The 23,120-nt window shown below is 29.7% G+C and overlaps 1 protein-coding gene across 5 annotated transcripts in view; it reads right to left on the bottom strand.

Annotated features, from left to right (window-relative positions):
- The window catches only part of LOC114928579 (Matrix metalloproteinase 1), a 31,058-nt gene extending 9,847 nt beyond the window's left edge, over positions 1-21,211 (bottom strand). For 3 of the 5 annotated variants that reach the window (XM_085489489.1, XM_085489488.1, XM_085489490.1), the window contains exons 1-5: positions 20,311-21,211; positions 4,692-4,815; positions 2,802-2,909; positions 501-655; positions 69-371 (exon numbers count right to left, since the gene is read on the bottom strand). In XM_085489489.1, coding sequence (XP_085345615.1) covers positions 69-371; positions 501-655; positions 2,802-2,909; positions 4,692-4,815; positions 20,311-20,439 — 819 coding nt within the window. In that variant the 5' untranslated portion in view covers positions 20,440-21,211. The remainder of the gene's footprint in view (positions 1-68; positions 372-500; positions 656-2,801; positions 2,910-4,691; positions 4,816-20,310) is intronic. The other 2 variants (XM_085489487.1, XM_029299830.2) reach the window with 2 other exon arrangements.
- Between the last annotated feature and the right edge of the window lie 1,909 nt (positions 21,212-23,120).

Raw genomic sequence — 23,120 nt, 5'->3', positions numbered from 1 at the left:
TAATTAATCTTGAATTATCGTTTGAATCATTTATCTGTTCATTTCTAAGAAATGTTTTTTGTAAATACCTGAATAGCATAAGTATCGTCTTGATCTAGAACAAAATTCGGATCGTAACCGCGATAAAAAGGTGCCATCAGAGCGCTTTTAACGTCGCTGTGGCTTAAACCGAGCGAGTGTCCAAATTCATGAGCTGCGACTTGGAAGAGATTGGTACCGCGATAGCTTTTAATGGTCCAACGTTCAGAATCATCAAAATGAGCATCGCCACCGTATACGGGAAAATACGCGTGTGCCAAAGTACCACCGGGTCCATCGAAAGGATCACCGTCGCCGTGCTCGCCTACTTCGAATCTAATTTCAATGTGAACCTAAACAAATAGTTCCAGAACTTATAGAGAATATATTATCCGTGTTTCCGATTAATGTGATACAAAAGTTAAAGAAGAAATTTGTTATACAAATTTTATACATTTCTATCGAAGAGAGTGCTATCTTACGGTTTCATGTCCAGTTTTGCGGGTAAACGTTAAATCAGTTTCACCTGACCAAACGCCGAACGCTTTCGCGATTTCTTTATCCACTTCCTGTTTGTTCAGACCAGTCGGATATTTGCTAATCTTGTATGTTAGATTCTTTGTACGCCATCTAGATCCTGGAAGAGAGAAAATACATAAGTTTTAAGTACATGAAGAGCAAAAAAGCATATTTGTTTTGTTTATTAATATGATACCGCACACCGGACAGTTTCCCTATTATAAATACGCTATATCGCATCATCTATTTGCACCATCCGCATCGTAGCTAGAAATCGACATGCGCGCGCGTATGATACGTTCCTATTCTTTTATTTAAATTACATATAAATTTGCGGAATCCACGGTTGCGCTATTATTGTCATCACGCATGTTGTTGTTTATTATACCCGTAGAAATAAAAATCGCAGCTCGCGTGTTATATGCTCATCATGGTTACAAAGCTACGATTTATGCAACAACTGCATTTATACATACAATATACAGATATTGTATATATGTACGCGCGACAATTATGATACCGTGCAAAGAGTTACGCAACGATTCGTTCGTAGCTATGCGAAATTAGAAAAAATGAAATCAAAGGCTAAAACATATAACAACTAAAAGTATTGGGTTTACACCGCTAGGTGTTAAGTTTTGCGACAGATATTCCGTAGGATGTATGCATGGCCGAACTTCATAGCAAGTTCACTGAAACATGAAGGGCACGTGTGCGCAGCTTAGGTTCAAAGTCATGGTTAGTCCCAAGCTGCACAATCATGCACTTTATTATTCCATATACCGATATACAGGATGCTTACAAAATACTTAAACAAACTTCTTAAGCATATTCTTCATGCTAATAAAAAAAATGAGTGATTTTATATTATATCACAAGCATTGATAATGTATTAAGAGTATCAGCTGTTCGTTATCAATAAAGACGTTTTAAATATTCTCAGATAGATAAAATTCTGGCTGTCTTCAATCAAATGGCGGTCATGTTGGACACTTCTTGTGAATTAAGTGTTTATATTTACTTAATTATTTAATAATAACATAAACTTTGTTTTATTATAACGCAATTATTAATTTTTTATTAGAGGTATATGTACAGGTAAAGAAAGCAAATAATTGTTTAAAAAGAAGTATGTAATTTGCAACATGCAGCTATGTACTTTTTCTTGAAAGTAACTGTGTTTTCTTTACATCAATTGATTGATTTCATTATTCCGTGCATAAGTATCAAGGTAATAAGGTTACCGAAAACTGAATATTTTACAAGATATTTTACATTTTATGTCAAAAAATTGTTAACTTCAAGCCTTATATATAATTTGAAAAGTACTTTAATGAAACAAATATTTTATTATGATGTTTTGAAAAAGTTTCGAAACAAGCTACAAGAATATACATTAAAAAATAGTAGATTTCATTTAAGAAATTGAAGGTGACCTTTACGTGACCTTCAAACGACTATTCAAGGTTAAATCTTTATCCATTATCTTATGCCGCCTTAAAACCATACAACTTTTGTTTAAAACATTTTTCGATTTAACGCAGTGTTTCTGAGATATTTGAGTGGATCTTTTAAAATGGGACACCCTGTTTAAACTTTTTTCTTTACTTTGATTTGTGAGATCAAATATATCCTACAAGTTTGTTCAAGTAAATATTTTTGGTATATTGACGAAATAACAAAGTGTATGATTGTGCAGCACCATTCACATATGACTGGACTTTGAAATGCATCTAGAGCATCCAACAAACTACTATCGCGATAGAGATCCGTGTAACCCGTTTAGGGTGACTGACTCTATATCAACAACTCGTAATAGTAGTAGTGAAACAGAACAGGAAGTCGAAATGCGCGAAATTCAGTCAAACGTATGTACATATATATTCATGAAATGAATACAACATTGCGCAATATAAATATGTGAAATAATCTATATATTTAATAAAATATAACACGTTGATCCTTTTTTCATAATTTTGTGATAAGCGAAGTTATTAACATAACCAACATTGAATTTTGGACTGTTTTTCACTGAGTGGGTTTCTAGGAAATGACCATCGATTAGATAATCGATTGCAATTGATCAAACGTAAAGTTATATCACATCCTGCGGTTACGTCTGCGCAATCTGGATTGCATTAAACTTTCTTAAATTTGTCAATTACCGTGACAAATCGTTCGATTTTCCATGACATAACGTGACGAAATATCGTTGTTATTAAGTCTTAAATTTAATTTTGTACTTCGATTTTACTTCATTTTACCTTGAAGAGCATATCTCTTCGACCTTCCATCGGCGGCTGGTCCAACCTTGTCTTTAACGCCGCACCTTGGTGTAGCCATAAGTTTCGCAGTCTCTTCATTCAATTCACCTGAAATAAAAATAGCATAAAAAATTGAATATAAATTTTATTATTTACTTTCAATTGGATATATAAACTCGAAATATTGGTTACTCTTAATAAGAGAAACTCTTCTTTATATTCTACATTGTTTCCTATATCATCTTCGAATAATTGCGTGATAAAAGTAATTAAATGACCGGGGATTCGCGAGTATATTGATTCTTGAAGTACGTAGCCTCTGTTGGCGTGTGTATATACATGTATTTTCATGTACTAGTTTACGTCTTTTATGCGTAGATATATAAGTATGTGTGTGTACTTGTGTGTATGTGTATGTGTGCGCGCATGTATTCTCGCACATCCCGTGCACGTACTAAATTCTCATGAATGTATGCATAATATGCATACATAGTAATATGAGAGTTAACTCTCGTATAACATATGCTACCGTCAGTTTCGCAGCAGCGCAGTCACGCGACTCGATATTTACTGATTCATCGTTCCAAAGATTCGGAGCGTATGATTACATGCGACAAAGATTGCATTTTTGTTTCCGGATCAGAATCTCGCAAGAAGTGTACCTTTTAAATTTCATAAAATAACTTCGAAACTTTCTCTCTACGTGCTGCTATTTCTTACACATTTTAGTTTTTCATATTCGCAGTTGTGCAAAATGCAGTTTTTGTTTTATAAGGTTTCTTGCACATTTTATATAATTTTCACTCTTTTACACTGTCTATATTCTTCTTTCCATCTTTTATCTATCATGAAAAAAATTTTGTTGCGAATGAATAGGTAAATAAATCAATGGTGACAGTTTCTACAAGTAATATATCGAATACAAAAAGTAAAAATCATTGTTTCAAAAATATTTTTATACATCAATTTTTAAAAAAATTTTTCTCTTCCTCATGTTTTTACAAATTATATCTTTTCTGTAACTGTGGATGCGTCAACAATGCGTACGATTATGACCAATGAACACGCTTCATCTCGGATAATGCCACCACCGGCTGGCCTACAATTCTACAGTTAGATCACTCTTCCGTTCACCTTCGGTTTTTATTGGATGACTCCGTTGCTTGTTCTAGCCATGGACTCTCATGTACTATCATTAATGACTGGTAAAATTTGTATGCTTTCGTCTCGAATCATCATTTTTGTAATTTTTCGTACTGCATAAAGATTAAGCATAATAGCTTTATATATCTAATGAAGCAAAAATTAATATATTTCTCAGTCATCAGGAAACTTTATTAGGACAATATTCAATCGCAGTTGTGCGAATGCATTTTTTGGTCTCAAGATTTCTTGCGTTTACTTTTTTAATCGATATTTCATAATATAAGTATTTCTGAGTACAATGATTTCTCGCGAGAGAAAGAGAGGGAAAGAGGAAGAGAGACAAGGCTGCTACATGTAATGAGTCACTGCTGAAATGTCAGATGGAGTTCGGTCGCATTTCATTGAATTCTGAATCACCAGCTAACAGGGAACCACCTACTGTTATCATAGTCTTCATGTTGATTTGACATGCGCACAGGATTGTGATTGTACCTCTAGAATTTCACGCGTTTTGCTATTTTTGCTTTTTTTGAGTCATATATGAATATACTGGCGCGACATATTAGTATAAAAGTATAAATAATACGCATCCTTTGTCATTTTCTTTGCGTGATGAATCATTAATGAGGATGCATTTATCAACCGGCCCAATAATAAATTGATCCATCATTCCAAGTCATCTCTTCCTTGTATATATTTATATAATGTTTAAAACTAAATTTAAACAAATAATATGTAACATACCTGTAATGTTGAGACCGGCGAATGCTTGGAATTCTTCTATTGCTGTCGTCAGCTTCTCTTCGCTTAAGAAGGCACCATTTTCTGGATTTATGGGTGGCAAGTATCCATATTGCGCCAGATAATTCTGCAATATTAAAAATAAGGTATTCTCTTTTTTAAAATAAAATAATATTATTTTATTATTTAAAATTATATATTATTTATATGATTACGCGTTAAAATACCTAAACATATATGGAGATACTGCTTTTTTTAGTATATATAAAAAAATTGTATTCTTGAAGTAAGAAGACTATATTGTAAAACCTCTTAACAGATATTCTTAAATAAGTGTTTCTAAAACATCCTATAAAACTAAGAATATGTTCTTTATTAATAATAAAAATCGCATGGTTTTTATACGAATGGTCTATTTAACGTTATATGGTCATAGAAGAGTAGAAATAATCAACCAGAACTAGCGTACTATTTTGTTTATTAAAATTTCACAATTGAAAGTTTAATAAACGAAATAGTACGCTAGTTCTGGTTGATTATTTCTACTCTCCTATTTTAATAATTAGTGACTAAGATTAATAATTTTGAGAAGTTATATGGTCATATTATTATTGTAATACTATATATATAATGTTGTCCCCCTCCCCTCTCCCTATGCAATATTTTGTCACTGAATGATTTTAGTTAAAAGAATGGAAATCAACAAAATAAAGAATAAAACTAAATAAGCTATAATAAATGGTTTAAAAAAGAAGAATTGAGCGATTTAAAATAAGTGCTCACGAATAAGTAACATGTAAATATAACCTAATTTAATCTACTTTTTTATAAGACTCAGGTCTCATGCTTCATATTCGATCTGTACTATATATATGTCTATGCTTTCTTTATAATCTCTTTTTGCCCGTGTACTGGAAAATAAGTACTCTTTTGTTAATATAAAAATAAATCTTATTTCGTCTACACTTTTATATAAAATTAGAAATATAATACTAATTCTTTTCGCAATAAAATATAAGGTGGTCCTTTTGACGTTTATTATTTTAGAACAGGGAATTCTAAAAATAAGTAAAAAATTCTTATAAAATGGAAACTTTTTTAGCGTACAGATTTCAAATCGAAGGATAATCTATATTGTTTTGTATCTATTCAAGGAGAAGATATCATATCATGAAATCGCAGACAGAAAAGTCTCGTCACTTCGCAAAGACTTGGCCTTTAAACTCTGTGTCACCTTGACGTTTTACGAACTTCGAAAGTGAAACTAAAGATATCCGTGTGTCTTATCTCCTATGTAAATTTAGACTGGAGTCTTCGGTATCACTTGTTATCAATCTCGATTTGATCAATTGTATTATATAGTCGTACGATGAACTGTAAAGTAGAAATTATTTTACCATAATATGTATCGTTTTACATATATACACATATATGGAAATCTCACATCAATCACGTGACATTTCTGTTCTACTATCTAAAATTACGATGCGAGGTCCAGTGTTACACAAGACGTGCTCTTTCCTCGCGCAAAAGACCATGTGTGTCGTAAGAATGATATACGCGCAGAAGATTGTCATTAAATCCAATTCATATGACATTACATTCCAAGTACAGAGAGATTTGCTCGCTTTAAACTGACTCATCCCTTGTATCGAACACGAAGAGCACTCTATTTTTCACTTATGCGCGTTCTAGATTCGCATAAAATGGCAGTCCTCGCAATCAGATGTTTCATATCGTTGCGTAGAAAGTTAGCCAATCGATCTGCTATCGCGTGTATTCTTTCATTTGTATAGCCAACTCTGTATTGATTTTGTTTTCGCAAATAAGAATAGTCACATATATAGGGTACTTATACGAAAGACTTGAATAAACTCCTAAAGCACATTCTTCATGTCAAAATGAAGAAAAAAAGTTTATATATATAAACTTTTATATTCTATACTAAGATGAATAGTAATGATATTATATAGTAAAAAGTTTTATCGTACGTGAGGAATATACCCTAAAAGTTTGTCCAAGTATTTTATAAACACTCGCCTGTACATATAATGTACATATGAATTATATGATAATCGGAGCAATTAAAACACAAGAGAGATGAGATGTTTTATTAAAATTCTCCCTAAACTTATTTATAGTATATAAGTGGTCCCAGAAGCCCTCGATAAAATTACCGTTATCATGTTAGTCACTATACATGGTGCAAAAGATGAGTCACGCGAGAATTATCAAAGTATATCGTGTGTCTAGACTGTAAATTAGGCAAGCAGCGATTATCGAGGAGATTGACTTGACCGACGGGTTCTTACAACTATTTAATCACATTTATCATTTATGCACGGTCTGATTAATATTCTGATGGTTGAATCGTACGACGAGTATGTTTGCTGATGAAGTAAGTAAAAAAAATGAGATTTTTCTTTTTACTTTTACATTGTGTGCATTCGTGTATTACATACGTATCATTTTGTGTGAGAATTAAATTTATGAAACTTTTAAGAGGAAAAGCTTTATATTAAAATTATAAATATATAGGATGTTTCAGAAATAAATGGCCAAACTTTAAAAACAAACGCTCTTTTTCAAAATAATAAACCTTTTTTTATTTGTGTTTTTGAAATTTGGTTACCTGATTTTAAAACACCTTTATAGACATTAGATGAAACGTTCGGACTTTGTTATTCGTGTAAAATAAATCAATAAAGAAATATGATCTGTATTGTAATTGCAAAGTTATGGCATGAATATATTTGTGCGGAAGAGAGCACAATATAAAAAATACATTCATTTAGATATTTTGTGAGATTATAAAATTCGACATACATCTCTCTGTCATTTTAGGCAGTAAATTTTTTTAAATGCAATCTTTGGATCATTGATTCTTAAACGCTTCTTTTTAGAGTAGAAATTGAATTCTTATAAGCATTTACTTCTTTCGCAATTAATTTTATAATTATTTTTATAGAATTATAAAATATAATAAAATAATTTATTATTTTTGTTATAATTATAAATATTTTATAGATGAAAAGAAATTAACCATTAGTTTTTTATTTACTTTTTTTAAGAACTTTTTTATCAAATTTTACGATTTGATATATTTAACAGAGAGTAATATTTTGTTCAAATAACAAGTTATCTTTGATAAAGATACTCTTTTGTAAAGATGGATGATAAAGATCATTCTTTATTATAACAAATATTAATTCTTAATTTTTCTGACAATCGTACTTTATTTAGCCGGATGAATGGAAAGAAAGAGAGAGAGAGAGAGAGAGAGTGACTCAATGATCTTACGATTCATAAATTTTATAATATGCTTCAGACATACAGACACACATAAGTAAACTTCTATGAAGGCTAAGATTTTTATGAATGAACGTAAGTAGAGTGTGTGCGCCCACACATACGCATACTTCCTTACGCATGTGTCATGCATGAATGGGCTGCTTCCTTCCTCGCTATCTCTCTCTCTTTCTTTTCTCTCCCTTCTCTCATTGATGAGGTGTCATTGAAATTCAAAGTCTCCCTGTCTGGTGGATGGTAATTATCGATCGATAGGCGTCGAGAGTGATTGATTCCGATTAATCAAAATGATTAGCGTATGTAAATGTGCAATTTCACACTTCAATTCATATATAAGCAATAATAAATGTATAAAATGTATACGCGAATATTTCAAATTTTTTAATTGCTTAATTAAATTTTTGAATATATGTGGTATTGTTCTATTATAAAAAAAATAACAGAAATATATAATTATTTAGACCTTGGGCACAGATGACATGCAAGTTATGGAAGTTAGCTGGACGCATTCTTTATGTAATCGCGTGAAAAACTGCGAAATATTTGTCAAAGCCTTGAAACAATTATGTTATATAAATCGTGTCAAAATACTTTGCCAAGTGTATGTATAACCGTATATTTTTATAATATATATGTCATTATACAAAGCAAACCGCATCTAAATTCGCAATATATATTTTTTTCTTTACCACAAATATTTCTTGCATATTTTATTTTTAATTTTTTCTCTTATTTTTTTGCTATTTAAAATTTTACGAATTTTTTTCGCGATAAAAAACATGAAGATTAATCATGTGAATAACAGTAATTATGTGTGATTAAATCATTCCTTTAAGTACCAGTTATCGTACCAGTTTTCTGTAAGATGATTAAGTGCCCATCGCTTAATTACATTATTGAATGACTCTGTATGGAATTTTTTCTAAAATATTATCTCTTTAATTATTTATTAATTTTATGATAGTAATTATTTTAAAAAATATTTTATAAACAAAATATTTAATAAAATATTTTTTAAATATTCTGAAATATTACGAATTAATATCCGGCATTATAGGTAAATTTCTTACCGTCATACGAATTTCTGGTAGAAATGCTACACAAGCTTGTAATCTGTGTATGCGGTTATAGCTGTAATTGTACATCAGGACTCGCGTTAAGCACGAAACGTTTTATGTCCGGGTTACCTTGAATCCGTTGTTCAAGATATGACGTAGATATCCACGTAGATAATATTCTTTTGAAAGTACAGTCATCAAGTAACGTTTATTATTATTAGTTGTATATTATATATTCAAATTTGTAATAATCAAATAATTAAAAATATAAAAAAACAGAAAATAAAAATTTTCCGTATATTTTCTATCTTTTTTATAATATATAATTATTTTTCAGTAAGTGTGAATATTGTCGTAAAATAAGCGAAACACAGTGTTGTAACCATGACCTGAATTGTTGATCGTAGAGATTTTGCATTAACTTGCAGGCGAGTATCATGATTATTGTCTTCTGTCGCAGTTTGTTTAATCTTTAAGAGTGTTTAATCTTCGAAAGATATCTTTCCAACAAAATAAATATAGAATCAAGTTACTGACATAGGTGCGGAAGTTATTTTATGAGATTGTTTTATTGATTCATTATAGTATTAAATCATTTTTGTACTTAAAATGTTAAAAAAATGTTATCAAAATAATCATGTTTAGTAAGCCCATTATATTCCTTTGTTTATATATATATAATTATGTATGTATATACAGAGTGTCCCATTTTAAATGACCACCTTTTTTAAACAAAATATTATATTTCAGAGAAAAATGTTTTAGACAAAAGTTGTAGGATTTAAAGGATGCCAATAGATGATCTTGTTAGATTTTAGATTGGGAATTTGTTTTGGGCCCAGTAGGACCCAAAATAATTTTTTAAAAATGTAATCTCTATTTTTTTAGTGCAGGTTTGGATTTTATGTCTCAAAATAAAACAATTTTGTTCTTGGTCATTTTTTTACTAAACCCTCGCCAACAAGTCTAAAACATTATTTGAATAAGTTATTATTATGTAAATCGTTACGAAACGTCGATTTTCATCATACAATTTAAAAAATATACTCTTCAATGAGAAAACATGCATCAGTTTGCGCATAGCCAGAATAGCTAAAAATAGCAAAATGGAAAAGAAATACTGGTGGTTCAGTACTTTGATATTAAAGGGGGTCTGGTGCTATTCATTATTCATTGCAGACACTGAAGTGAAATAACAGTGAATAGGAAAAAACATACTTGAAACGGACGAATTTTCGTCCGATCCGATACACCTCTCGTTAAACGAAGTTATATCTATATATACATATGTATATATATATATATATATATATATATATATATATATATATATAATATATGTATTTTTTTCTTTACCACAAATATTTCTTGCATATTTTATTTTTAATTTTTTCTCTTATTTTTTTGCTATTTAAAATTTTACGAATTTTTTTCGCGATAAAAAACATGAAGATTAATCATGTGAATAACAGTAATTATGTGTGATATCTATATATACATATGTATATATATATATATATATATATACATATATATATAATACCATATATGTATATAGAATGTCTGATGTCTGAGAAGCGCGCAAGCAAGAAGAAACAATGTTACGTGCTTAGGCGCTCAACGAGAAGAGACAACTAATAATTGTTGAACGCTTCTCCCACTTGTCGCGCCCTACACTAACTGCATAACATTGAGCTGTCTCTTTGTACTCGCATGAATTTTAGCTGATCTTTTTAATTAATCTTTTAAATTAATTTCTCATTAGTTATTGCGAAGATCGCAAAACAGTAGAGGAGTTTTCTATTCAGTTTAACCCATTACTCTACCTGCACACAAGAAGTGGAACGCGATTATTATCAAATATTTAACCTAATCTAACCTATGTATCTCTGTCATCTTTATATGTTTTAAGTAGATCGATTTAACAGTGTTCATTTGCCGAATATTGCAAAAGTAGATAAAAATAGTATATCTGATATCCTCACTTGTACGATTAGTAAATATAGGTAGCAGATTATATACCGATAAAAAGATCAAGTATTCTATGCTAATGAAAACTGGAGTAACTTTATCTCAATGGAACATGGCGTGTCTTTCGAATACCGGATACTGGATACCGGCCAGAATCATGTTTGCCATACATAAATATTAACCATGCCAACCAATTTAATTTAAACAGTATTAATGGTTTAATATATAATTGTCGATAAAATATCTATTATAACCTATAACGTATTGTAACGTGTATGTATATATATATATATATATATATATATATATATATATATATATATATATATATTAGTACACAAATGAACATCTAGACCTACATTTTGCACATGCATACGCAGTTCTAAAACATAGCGTTTTTGATTTATAAAATAAAAAAAATATATAAAATTATAGTATAGCTATATACGCTATATTAATATATATATATATATATATATATATATATACATATATATATATATATATATATATAATATTAATATAGCGTATATAGCTATATTATAATTTTATATATTTTTTTTATTTTATAAATCAAAAACGTTATGTTTTAGAACTGCGTATGCATGTGCAAAATGTAGGTCTAGATGTTCATTTGTGTACTCGTAACAATCTTTTATCTCATTCCGTTATCAATGATAACGCCTAGTTTGCCGTTCAAGTATAGTCTCACCTTTTCTCATTAACTCAACATTAATGTGTAATAAAAAAATTGTACACGATTCCAACGAATTCTAACGATTCAATAATTTCATAATCTGGTTCATTATTATTAAGTCTCTAATCTTATTATAATTATTCTTATTTATTTATCGTTATTATATTTTTTCTCATCAAGTCGCATACATATGTATATGTCACAGTTTTAAAATAAATTCTATTTTTTCACATAAAACTTATGTATATATACAATTTCTAGAATTACTTGTGTATCGATATAAATTTTATAAATTTTAATATTTATATAATAACAAACAGCATGTTTGTTTATGCGAAATACATTCATTTTGACATTATACAGTCATATTATTGAAGTGTATATGATTATATACAGTCATATTATTGAAGTGTATATGATTATATATGAGACCATACCAAATCAACAACTTTTTTTGACAACAATTTTTTATTTGCTTCATTTTTTTATCTTTTTGTATCTATTGAAAGTAGATACAAAAATATGTATTACTTAAAGAAAAATAAATATATTGTCATTAATAAGGTATGGTCATTATTTGTCTTTGAATGTATTTTTCAAACAAAATATTGAAATAATTAAAAAAAGAAAATTTAATGGTATTTTAGTCAATTTTAATCAAAATTATTTTTTCCTCAATGAGACCCTTTCAATTTTTCTCATAAAAATATATAACATTTTAGACTTCAAAAACATTTTTTTTTTAATTATTGGCAAAAAGGGGATTCAAATATTTTCATTTTTTAAGGCCATTTTTCGAATTTTTTTCAAAAATCACATTTTTGGTTGTTTATACACTATTTCAATTTAAAAAATTAATATTTATAAAATTAATAAGTACTCATTTCAAAAAGTCAGGAAAAAATTCCAACATTTGTAATTTTTAAAAATTTTTGCTATTTTTTCAAAAATAGTGTTTGACAGTTGTTTAGGCAACTCGGATTAAGAAGTTCATTCTTAAAATAAAAGATATTAATGCAATCAAACGTATTTTATTGGAAATTAGTACATAAAACACTTAATTTTTGTTGTTAATTTACATAGTTTAAAAAATTAATAAACATTATTAATATATACGAGTTTATTATTAAAATACGTGTGGCACGTCAATGTTTGGCGGATTATTATTATTATACGATATATTATGCGATTATTATACGAAATTATTATTTTTTGATGCGAGAAGAAGACCACAAATGTTAATTTTTGTATTCCATCTACACTTAAAAAGGACCACAATTGGTGGTTGAAACGTTATAAATGTAATTGAGTTTTACAAAATAGAAGAAGTCAGTGTTGGTCACTTTTAGAATTATAATTTAATGATATACAGGTGATATACAAAGCAAATCGTATATATTTATAATTAAATTGATTAATTATTTAAACTATATAAATTAACAACAAAAAGTGTTTTCATGTACTAATTTCCAATAAAATACGTTCGATTGCATTAATATCTTTTATTTTAAGAGTATTCTTCTTAATCGGAGTTGCCTAAACAACTGACAAATACTATTTTCGAGAAAAATAGCAAAAATCTTTAAAAATTACAAATATTGGAATTTTTTCCTGACTTTTCGAAATGAGTGCTTATTAATTTTATAAATATTAATTTTTTTAATCGAAATAGTGTATAAACAACCAAAAATGTGATTTTTGAAAAAAATTCGAAAAATGGCCTTAAAAAATGAAAATATTTGAATCCCCTTTTTGCCAATAATTAAAAAAAAAATGTTTTTGAAGTCTAAAATGTTATATATTTTTATGAGAAAAATTGAAAGGGTCTCATTGAGGAAAAAATAATTTTGATTAAAATTGACTAAAATACCATTAAATTTTCTTTTTTTAATTATTTCAATATTTTGTTTAAAAAATACATTCAAAGACAAAAAATGACCACCTTATTAATGACAATATATTTATTTTTCTTCAAGTTACAAATATTTGACATTTTTAAATTTCAAAAAAATTAATGTTTTTAAAAATATATAATCCGGAAATTAATAAAAATAAAAATCTAAAAAAATTCATGGAAGCTACTTTTAATAGATACAAAAAAATTTTTTAAATAAAGCAGATAAAAAATAGTCGGGGAAAAAAGTCGTTGATTTGGTATGGAATGCTCCATATATACACTGCATATGATTATATATAGAGTGGCTCCGAATGTTCCGGCCAGACTTTGAGATCTTATAGGAAATTTAATTCTGAACAAAAAATTTCGGATAAACATGGGTCGAAAAATGCTTCCTTAAGAAGTTATAAACCTAAATCGTGATTATTTTACACATTTTTCCAAATATCATGGAAAATATGCGTCTTTTAACAAAAAGTTGTAGAAAAATTAATTATCTCCGAAACAAAAGTAGTAGAAAATTAAATTACCTTCCAAATAAAATTAAAATGATTGTTGTACGTTCCATAGATTTTGATATAACCAGTTTCAAACGTACAAAAAGTGCTTTTGTCACTTATTGTTAGATGCGAGCTATTTTAGTTTTAAAAAAATAATTTTATTTTCATAAAAGAAGATTATTTTTTATTTTATAGGTTTTTTTAAAGAAATTTATTAAGTTTTATTTTCTTTTTATTTCATTTTTTCTCCTTCTGCTCTTCCTTTAACAGAGGTTTTTGAGCGATAACTTAAGGAAACATTTTTCGACCCATGTTTATAGGAAATTTTTTGTTCAGAATTAAATTTCCTGTAAGATCTCAAAGTCTGGCCGGACCGTTCGGAGCCACTCTGTATAGTACTGCAATTGACAATGCAGTGATATGTGTGCCACTGAATGGTTTTAGTTTATTAAAAAAATGAAGGATAAAGTGATTAATAAATGATTTAAAAGGAAGAATTGAGTGTAACTTACGAGAAGTATTCATGAGTAAGTAACATGTAAACATAATTTAATTTAATCATTTAAGAGCCAAATCTTGAATGTCTCATATTCAGTTTATATATTTTATGTTTATGCTATACTTTAACATCTTTCATTGGCTGTAAAATAATGTACCTTTTATTAATGTAAAAATAAATTCCATATCATCTTTATAAATTATAGAAATATCTGATACTAATTTTTAGAGGATTTCCCTCGTAAGAGGATTTTTTGACGTCTATTAAGATAACAGGATATTCTAAAAATAAATGGAAAATTTTTAAAATATAAATAATATAAACAAGTTTCTTCAATGTGTTCAAAGCGTTCATAATGTGTGGAGTTTTGAAGAAATCTGTTTGATTCCCGTTACTTGCATTGACTTTTTATAATCAAAGTGTTTTATTTATTTTCTTTGTTTTTAAACTTTTAAATATTCCCACTCGGAATAAAAAATATATAATTAAATATATAATTAATTATATATATTTATATTTTTATTATATATAGATTTTTTCATCCAGTCATAGTATTTTTGTACAATAGCTCTTTTTACAATTTCTAATTATGAAATGAGAATTAATTGTGTGTACATTTAATTTCCTATAAGGAAGAGATAATCTAAATAATTAACCGTAGTTGGTTATAATGGACTAAATTAATAAAAGCCAATAGCACTTATTGCCACACTTGTTCAATTGTCTCCTATCTTTAAATTGTAGATTTTGGAATAACTTTCGCACATTGCGTGTAAAAAAGTGTACCATTTTGTGAGAATGTGTGAACAAGAAACAATTTTTCTTTTGACATACCAAGTTGGATTGTAAAATTTTACAAGCTATCAGCCGTAAAATAAAAGGAAGGAGTGCATAAGCGTCAAGAGAATAGCACTTCGACCTTGGAGAGGTCTTTGTCGACGCAAATGTCATTAATATTCTACGCCCTCGCATCTTCCTGTAGACATTGTTTGAATATAAAAGATAGTTCCAGACCATTTCCACACTATTGCTTTGTACAAAATATTTTCTTTTGCGTGTTATTTCTTTTCTTTTGCTAATCTTTATATTTTATAACGATGGCGTAAAGATCAAATTTTGAACAACAGATTTGAAAATGGTTATAATGAAGAAACGAATATACATCTCTCTCTCTCTCCCCCCCCTTTCTTCTCTAAAAAATAATTGACCATGTTACATTTTTTAAATTAAATGTGTCAAACGCTAAATTATAAGTTAATTGTTACAATTAATGTTCTCATTAAATGTGATAGTACGAATTATGATAGAATTTAAGTTAATTAAATTTGAGTTAAATACAAATTGTGTACAGATTTAAATTTGAATTAAATATAAATAGTGTACAGATTTTAATTTGAGTTATAATAAATACAGATAGTGAAATTTGCTAAAATTGCTTATTTAATTATCATAATTATCATAATTATATATTTACATATGTATGTGTCGTAATTTACAATGTTAAACATATAAGTATGTGTTGCATCGATAGTGACAAGGATGAATTAATCACTTGATCTGATGCGATTGAATTGATGCGACCTCAAAAGTAATAGTGTAATATTAACTTAATATAGCTGTTCCATGATTCTTTTACAGATCGGATTGATCTAATCGACGATTGAATTGAATAATATATTAATAAAATTCACGAAATTTGCAAAATATACAAATCGGATAAAAAATATTTTACACAATCAAATTTATAAAATTGATAAATGATAAAAGCAAGTGATTCATTTAAAATATATTTTTGTTTAAAGTCACTGATTCACACTAAGCGGAAGGAAGATAGTTCGGAAGATAGCTCATAAGAGTAAGACGATTCAAGTCTTTGCGTCACATGAGTCATTAAGGTGCAAACGAACACGATAGCGAATTTTTTTTGTTTATCGTTGATAAAACTTACGTCGGCGAGTTTTAATCATTTACGTCAATTTCAATCGATGCTAATTTTTTGACGTTGCGCCCGATGTCCGATATCCGATAGAAGAGCTTGCTCTTTAGCGGTTTTAATTAGTATAACAATAGAAATTATAGAGATCTAGATGCGAAAGATTTCTATTGAATGCTCGAAAACATTCGAAAGACTTGAAGGAACACGAGATGCACTTGTCAACAGAACATTTAAAAGACGGATGTTTAAGCGAAATTAAGACTAACAGTTAGGTACGGTACAGTTTGTAGCCGGAACAATCTTTCGAAGTAAGTACTGACTAGCTAGTTGTATTATATAACCATAACGTACGATGCGCACGTGCAGATTCCACGTGTCGGAAAAATGCATAAATCACGGGGACACGTTCGCGGAAATAGAAATAGCGGTTTCATTAAGAAATCAGACAGTCACTCGGACACGTGATAACCATACGATGCGTGCACAATAATTTGATCTACGAGCGATATAACGCGCGATCATCTTGTGTGTGTGTGTGTGTGTGTGTGTGTGTGTGTGTGTGTGTGTGTGATTTGCATAAAAGTAACGAACGAATGAAAACATTAATTCCATCACAAGCGCGGTAAACGCGGCAATTTTTTATCTAATTGTAAGTATATAATTTGAGGATATGCCTTCATCTTTATAATGTACTTATACGTATCCTCGTTATTATCTCTTATTTATTATTATTATTAATCAATTTTATTCCTATATAGATTGCACATGAACTTGACAGGGAATGACACTTTTACCGTGTTTTAGGAAAAAAGATCTTTTAAATTAGTAATACTCTAATTATATAGGATCTATAATTATAATCTATATTCTATATTATATAGAAATGAAATTACATTAATTCCTTTTCTTATATTATTGATAAAATCTGCGAACGAATTTTTGGTTCCATTTTTTACATTTTATTCTGAAACAATGTTATTTCCGGAAATCCTCAATTTGATAGATTTTTTACTAAGAAAAAGCATCTTATGATATCATTAGTTTTTAAGATATCAATTTTTCAAAATTTTTATTTTTTTTTAATATATTTATTAAAATTTCAAAATTTTTAGGATTGTGTCATACATTTTTCTCATAAAATTTTTTCATATAACTAATCTAATTGTAATTTAATTAGAAATGGATTAGATCCGAAGTTTTTCATGGGGATCCAGAGGAAAGAGTTATGTTAGGTTAGGTTTTGGTCCTCCCCCGTCCATGCGCTTTATATACATAACATTATATTCTTCCACCAAATATATTTTTTAAATATAATACAGTACCGTCAATTGTGTGATACCTGTAAAAATGACTTATCAAATTGAGGGATCTCGAAAATAAATTTTCTTGCCTTCATTCTTTCATTATGATTATATTGTATAATAATTAATATTATATAATTAGGATTTTCTTTCTCTCTCTCTCTCTCTCTCTCTCTCTCTCTCTCTCTCTCTCTCTCTCTCTCTCTCTCTCTCTTTTTCTGTCTCGTTGTACATAATACTTAATACAAAAATGATGATTTAATTCTAAGCAAAAGAACGATTCAAAATATCATTATCTATGACAATAAGGAATGCCATACATTGGTGACGTGTGGCGTGTCTTATCAACAGGTATATTGTTTGCGAGCTTCTCGTACATACGGCTTCGCTGATCACGTATAATAATTTTTTATCTTCCTAGCCCACGCGCAACCGATACGCAACAAATCATTCGTGCTCGAGAATAAATAAATGTGTATTTGTCAACTTGAACAAAAGAGCCGCGTCTTAGCTTTTTTCTTTGTTCTTTCAACTGCGTTGAAGCTATCGAAGAGTATTTGACTGTGAAAAGGATATAATTTTTGTATATTTGTCTCTATAATCTTTACGATGTGATCAAAAGTACTGTTTTTACTGTTTACTGTTACACAAGATGCTTTTGATTAATGACAATCTTTTTTGCTATTTTACATACGTTTAAATGGCGGAAGAGATAGAACTATTTCTCGTAGTTTCAATAACACTAACGCTAACCGCAAATGCGAATCGATTTTTCTATTAGATTCTCCTTTTTACGATCGACACACGATTGGAAGGAAAAAAGACTGCCAAGCAGAACTTGCTGCTGGCTTAAATATAAAAAAAAGACAAACGCGATTGCTGGATCGAGTGACGATGAGAATATCTATGATTAGATCGTTAATATTCCGATGACGGCTGATTCGTGTTCGGACTATGGATCTGCGATGACGAAGGCCAACATATGAGATCTCTCTACGGTACAGGTGTATTTCCGTATTTCCGAGTTTACATATACATTATGTACAGTTTTTTAGTATAATCGAGAGAGAGAGAGAGAAAAAAAGATATGCGCATACGGTTCGATGACTTGGCATTTTCTGAAGGAAGATTACTGAAACATTAGATTGTCAAGAATAATAAGATAATGAATTTCGACAATTTTATTTTATCTTACCTTTTATTTTTGAAGTATATAATTCTAGATATATATTTTTTTTCAATATTTTTTATATATTTTATATTGTACGTATATATATTTATATATTTCAAGAAAAGAACTTTTGTTCTGAATGTGTTTAATTTTATTTACTGTATAATGATTTTTGTAGACATGTGTATTGTGTATGTAGCAAGATGTTTTCCTCTTACTTAAATATGTATACTCGCCACGACAATAATTATCATCTCTAACGTTGTAAATAGCATTTTTTACAATTAAATAAGCGTAACTACGTACGTTGACTTGTAGCAAAACAATTAATGTGCATTATTATAAATATTGTTATTCTTTTGTCAATATCAACTTGGAAAGTCTTGTCTTTCTTTCTCAATTACACAATTCTCGATTTATCTAAACATCGAATAGAGTATTCATTCAATAAAATTTAAAAAATAACAATTATTCTTTAAAATCGATCATTCGTCGACAGAACAAGTCACGTTCCTGATGTATATCCAGTCAAAAACATCAGTTACTTTTTGACTGTGCGTTTATCTATAAAGTGATAAATATTTTGTCATCAAGCCAAATTTGCGGTTAAAGCGTCAATACAAAGCTCTCATAAAGAGCATAAATTTAAATTTTCGTATAATAATATAGAAACGAGAAGCAAACAAACATCTTTTTTTCTCTTTCCTTTTTCTATATACTAATCGTGATAAATATTTCAGACAATTTTTTATTAGTCACACTATAATATCAAAGCGGCACTGCAATTCAAGAGATAATCCGATATATCTATTAATATAATTAGATATCAGCGGTCTCGGAGAGATAAATGTTCTCCTCGGAATGTTATTCGCGTTATTCGTCAAAGAAACAACATGCGAACACATATGCGCAATGCGCGATCTTGCATTACTCATCTGTGACGCATCCCACGAAGATATTGCATCCAGCTCCAGACCAGTTTCTTTCTTTCTTCCGAATGTCGAGACGTGTTGTGAAAACTTTTCCAACAGTCTCTCAAAATGCGTAGCGTATCTACATAACTTGTTGCGTGGTCTATATATAATTTATCTTATATATAGACCAACAAGTTAATCGGGGTCAATTAAATATTAGGATGCAATCAAAAATTGGGGTCCATCGAATTAGGACTCCTAGAGCGAAATCAATTTGATTTCCCCAAGTCAATCACGTCATTCGCTTATATTTCTACACAGATCACTTTGTAGAGAGATTGCAGGAAAATAAAATCTCTATATACTTACCGCAGCAGTGGTGTCGCTGATGACGACATTGGTGGGTGCCGCTCCAGTACAACTCGCGTACAAAGTGAGGAACGTTATCGCCGTCAGGTAGCTTGGCCGCCGCGAAACAATCTTGCTCCACCTCGTCATATTTTCGGCAATGTTGCTGCTCTTGGTCCAATTGTTAAATTGTGTTAATATATCACCGTGATTTATTTTTCTCGTGCGTACAGTATTGGTGCTCGTCGCTCGCCCCTTTACATCCCCCTTTTCCCGGAAACACTGAATCACGTGCTTCCCCTTGCGTAACTTTCCCTTATTAAGGTGCCTCGAGAATCGCAAACTGTCAAATTGGATTCATATATTAAATCAACCGATTTCGACTATACTCTTGTTGAGGAGAATTACGCAGGGTTTTAGGAAGCTGTTGAGATGTTACCTCTACTAACTCTATTCGCAAAGCGGAAACATTTGTTGTACTTTCAACAGCGTGCCGGTGACTCTACCTGGCTGGCAGAGAGCTAGTTTGAAACGTGGTTGCCACAACACTATCGATCTCTTAGCGTTTTCCTCCCTGGTGGTTCGCCACCCGTGTTCTCTTTCCTTCTGTTGCTGCGAGCGTGACTCTTTGGCTTATACGCGTATATGTATATGTGTCGCGTAAACCTCGCTCGATTTTCATCGACAAAGATCTTTCTTCCGTAAAGTTCGATGAAACGATCGAGGAAAAAAAAGAATGAGAAAGAGGAAAAAGAGTTGGCAGTAATAAGTTAGGATAGATAGGATAGATAGGATCTGTATACGCGCGATAGAAAGGTGTTCGCGTCAAAGGAGAGAAAAAAAAAGAACCAACCGAACAAGAAGCGCGCGAATATGCGGAGCCAGTACCGGAGCTCACCGCCACTCTGAATCATAATCAGCCTGCCACTGACTTTTATTGAGATCTCCCACCAAAGTCGTCGCGACGACCACGATTACCAATCGCGCACCCGCGACGCTTCTGCACACGTGCATATACACATGTGCAACGATGCCGCGCATAAGTTGATGAAATCAGAACTGTAAGGGATTGTTATAGATGGAGTGCAAACTCTGTATTCCTAATTCCTCTTTGAGATATTCCTTCTGAATCTTTAATTATCTCTAATTGACAGGATATTCTGATTTTCTAACGGAATATTCTGGTTTAGAATTAGAGAAAGTTCGTTGTTTTTGCATTTTAGGGTATCCTATTTTAAATAACGCATTACTATTTTTCGAAGATCAGAGCTTCCATTAAAAATTGTTTCAATATAATCATGCAAAAGTTGTAGGAATTCAAGTAAGACGATCTTATAATAATGATTTTTTTTTAACAGACCAGGACATCCTATATTAGCTCAAGACAATCATTAAAAGTGCATGTTTTGCAACTACAAATCTCATAAACATTTAGCGTTTAGCAAATCGATTTAAAAAATATTTAAAATAAAGGAAAAATATTCACAGTAGTATCACTAGATCTAGCCAGAAAAATATAGCTAGAAAAATTGCATAGAAATTGAAATACAATTAATTACAACATCGTTTTAGAAGCGCACTTGTTAAGAAAATACAGAGCGCACAATCGCATCAAGAGAATGAAATTGTAAGTCTACCCTTTTTAGCTGAACTGGCTGCTCTAGTTCAGAATTTATCTTTTTGGAGTAAAAAAGATAAATGGCTCTGTGGCTGATTTAGTTATATTGATATTTCAGAGAGCCGACTACAAAGTGCGTTAAAAAAGATAAACTCTAAACTAATATATGTAGCCAGTTCAATTAAAAAGAACAAAACCTTTGTTAAAGTATAATAGCCATCTGTATTTTTTGTACTTTATACATTTTTATGCACTTTCTACACTTTACTGCATTCTCAATGTGCAAGGGTTGTAACATTTATTTACGAGGACCTATTACATCATAATTTAAGAAATGCAAGACATAAAATAATAATGAGAATTTCATAGATATAATACGAGCTTTTCGCGCTCTAGGTTTGAATTTTCCTTAATTTACCAGTTTGAAATAGAAAAAGTTTCACATTCTTTCCGTTCTTTTTTTAATTGAGATAACTTAATTAAAAAAATGTTTTTTGATCAAGTTATCTTAATTAAAAAATTTTATTTTTTTTTATTCTTTTACTTTTTTTCATACATATATATATATATATATATATATATATATCTTAAAAATTTGTTCTTAATCTTTGATAAATAATCGTTCCGATAATCTTCGATACTATGTGAGTATATGTGCTATCTCTATTTTCTTGTGTGTGTTTACATATTTCCTCAGTTGAGATAGTGAACGCATTTATATCGAAAACTAGATTCGATATTTTGTTCGATTAATCGTATTGTACGTGATATTTTATTACAATAAAAATATTTACACATTTCGATGCCATTTCTTAGACGAAGAAAACTTTTGTTCCCAGAAGTTATGCGAATAACTTTATGAGTCACAGGTTTTAAGCTGGCTTTCCGTTCTCAAGAATTCTTTTAGAGATACCGACGACCCCAGAACCTTCAACCGGCATATGAATTTCGAATGCAGATATGACTGTGCAAATTTTAAGAAATTAAATTATTTAATCATTGATCTAGATTATTAGATCTGATTTAGAGTGTTAGATATTCACAATAATACAATAAAATACAAGATGAATTTTTCTTTTTTTTTCTTTTATGCAAATTAATGTAATTAAATTTTGTATATGGATAGATAACCCTTATAGAAATTTATCACTAGTAACGCCAATTTATTACTTATTTCGAATACTTAATCACTCATTTTGAGTACTTAAATTAC

The sequence above is a fragment of the Nylanderia fulva genome, unplaced genomic scaffold, assembly GCF_048542155.1.
Source record: "Nylanderia fulva isolate GAGA-0341 unplaced genomic scaffold, ASM4854215v1 Scaffold85, whole genome shotgun sequence".
Taxonomy (NCBI): Eukaryota; Metazoa; Arthropoda; class Insecta; order Hymenoptera; family Formicidae; genus Nylanderia; species Nylanderia fulva.
Note: the sequence above shows the minus strand (reverse complement) of the source record. Positions and strands in the feature narration are given on the sequence as shown.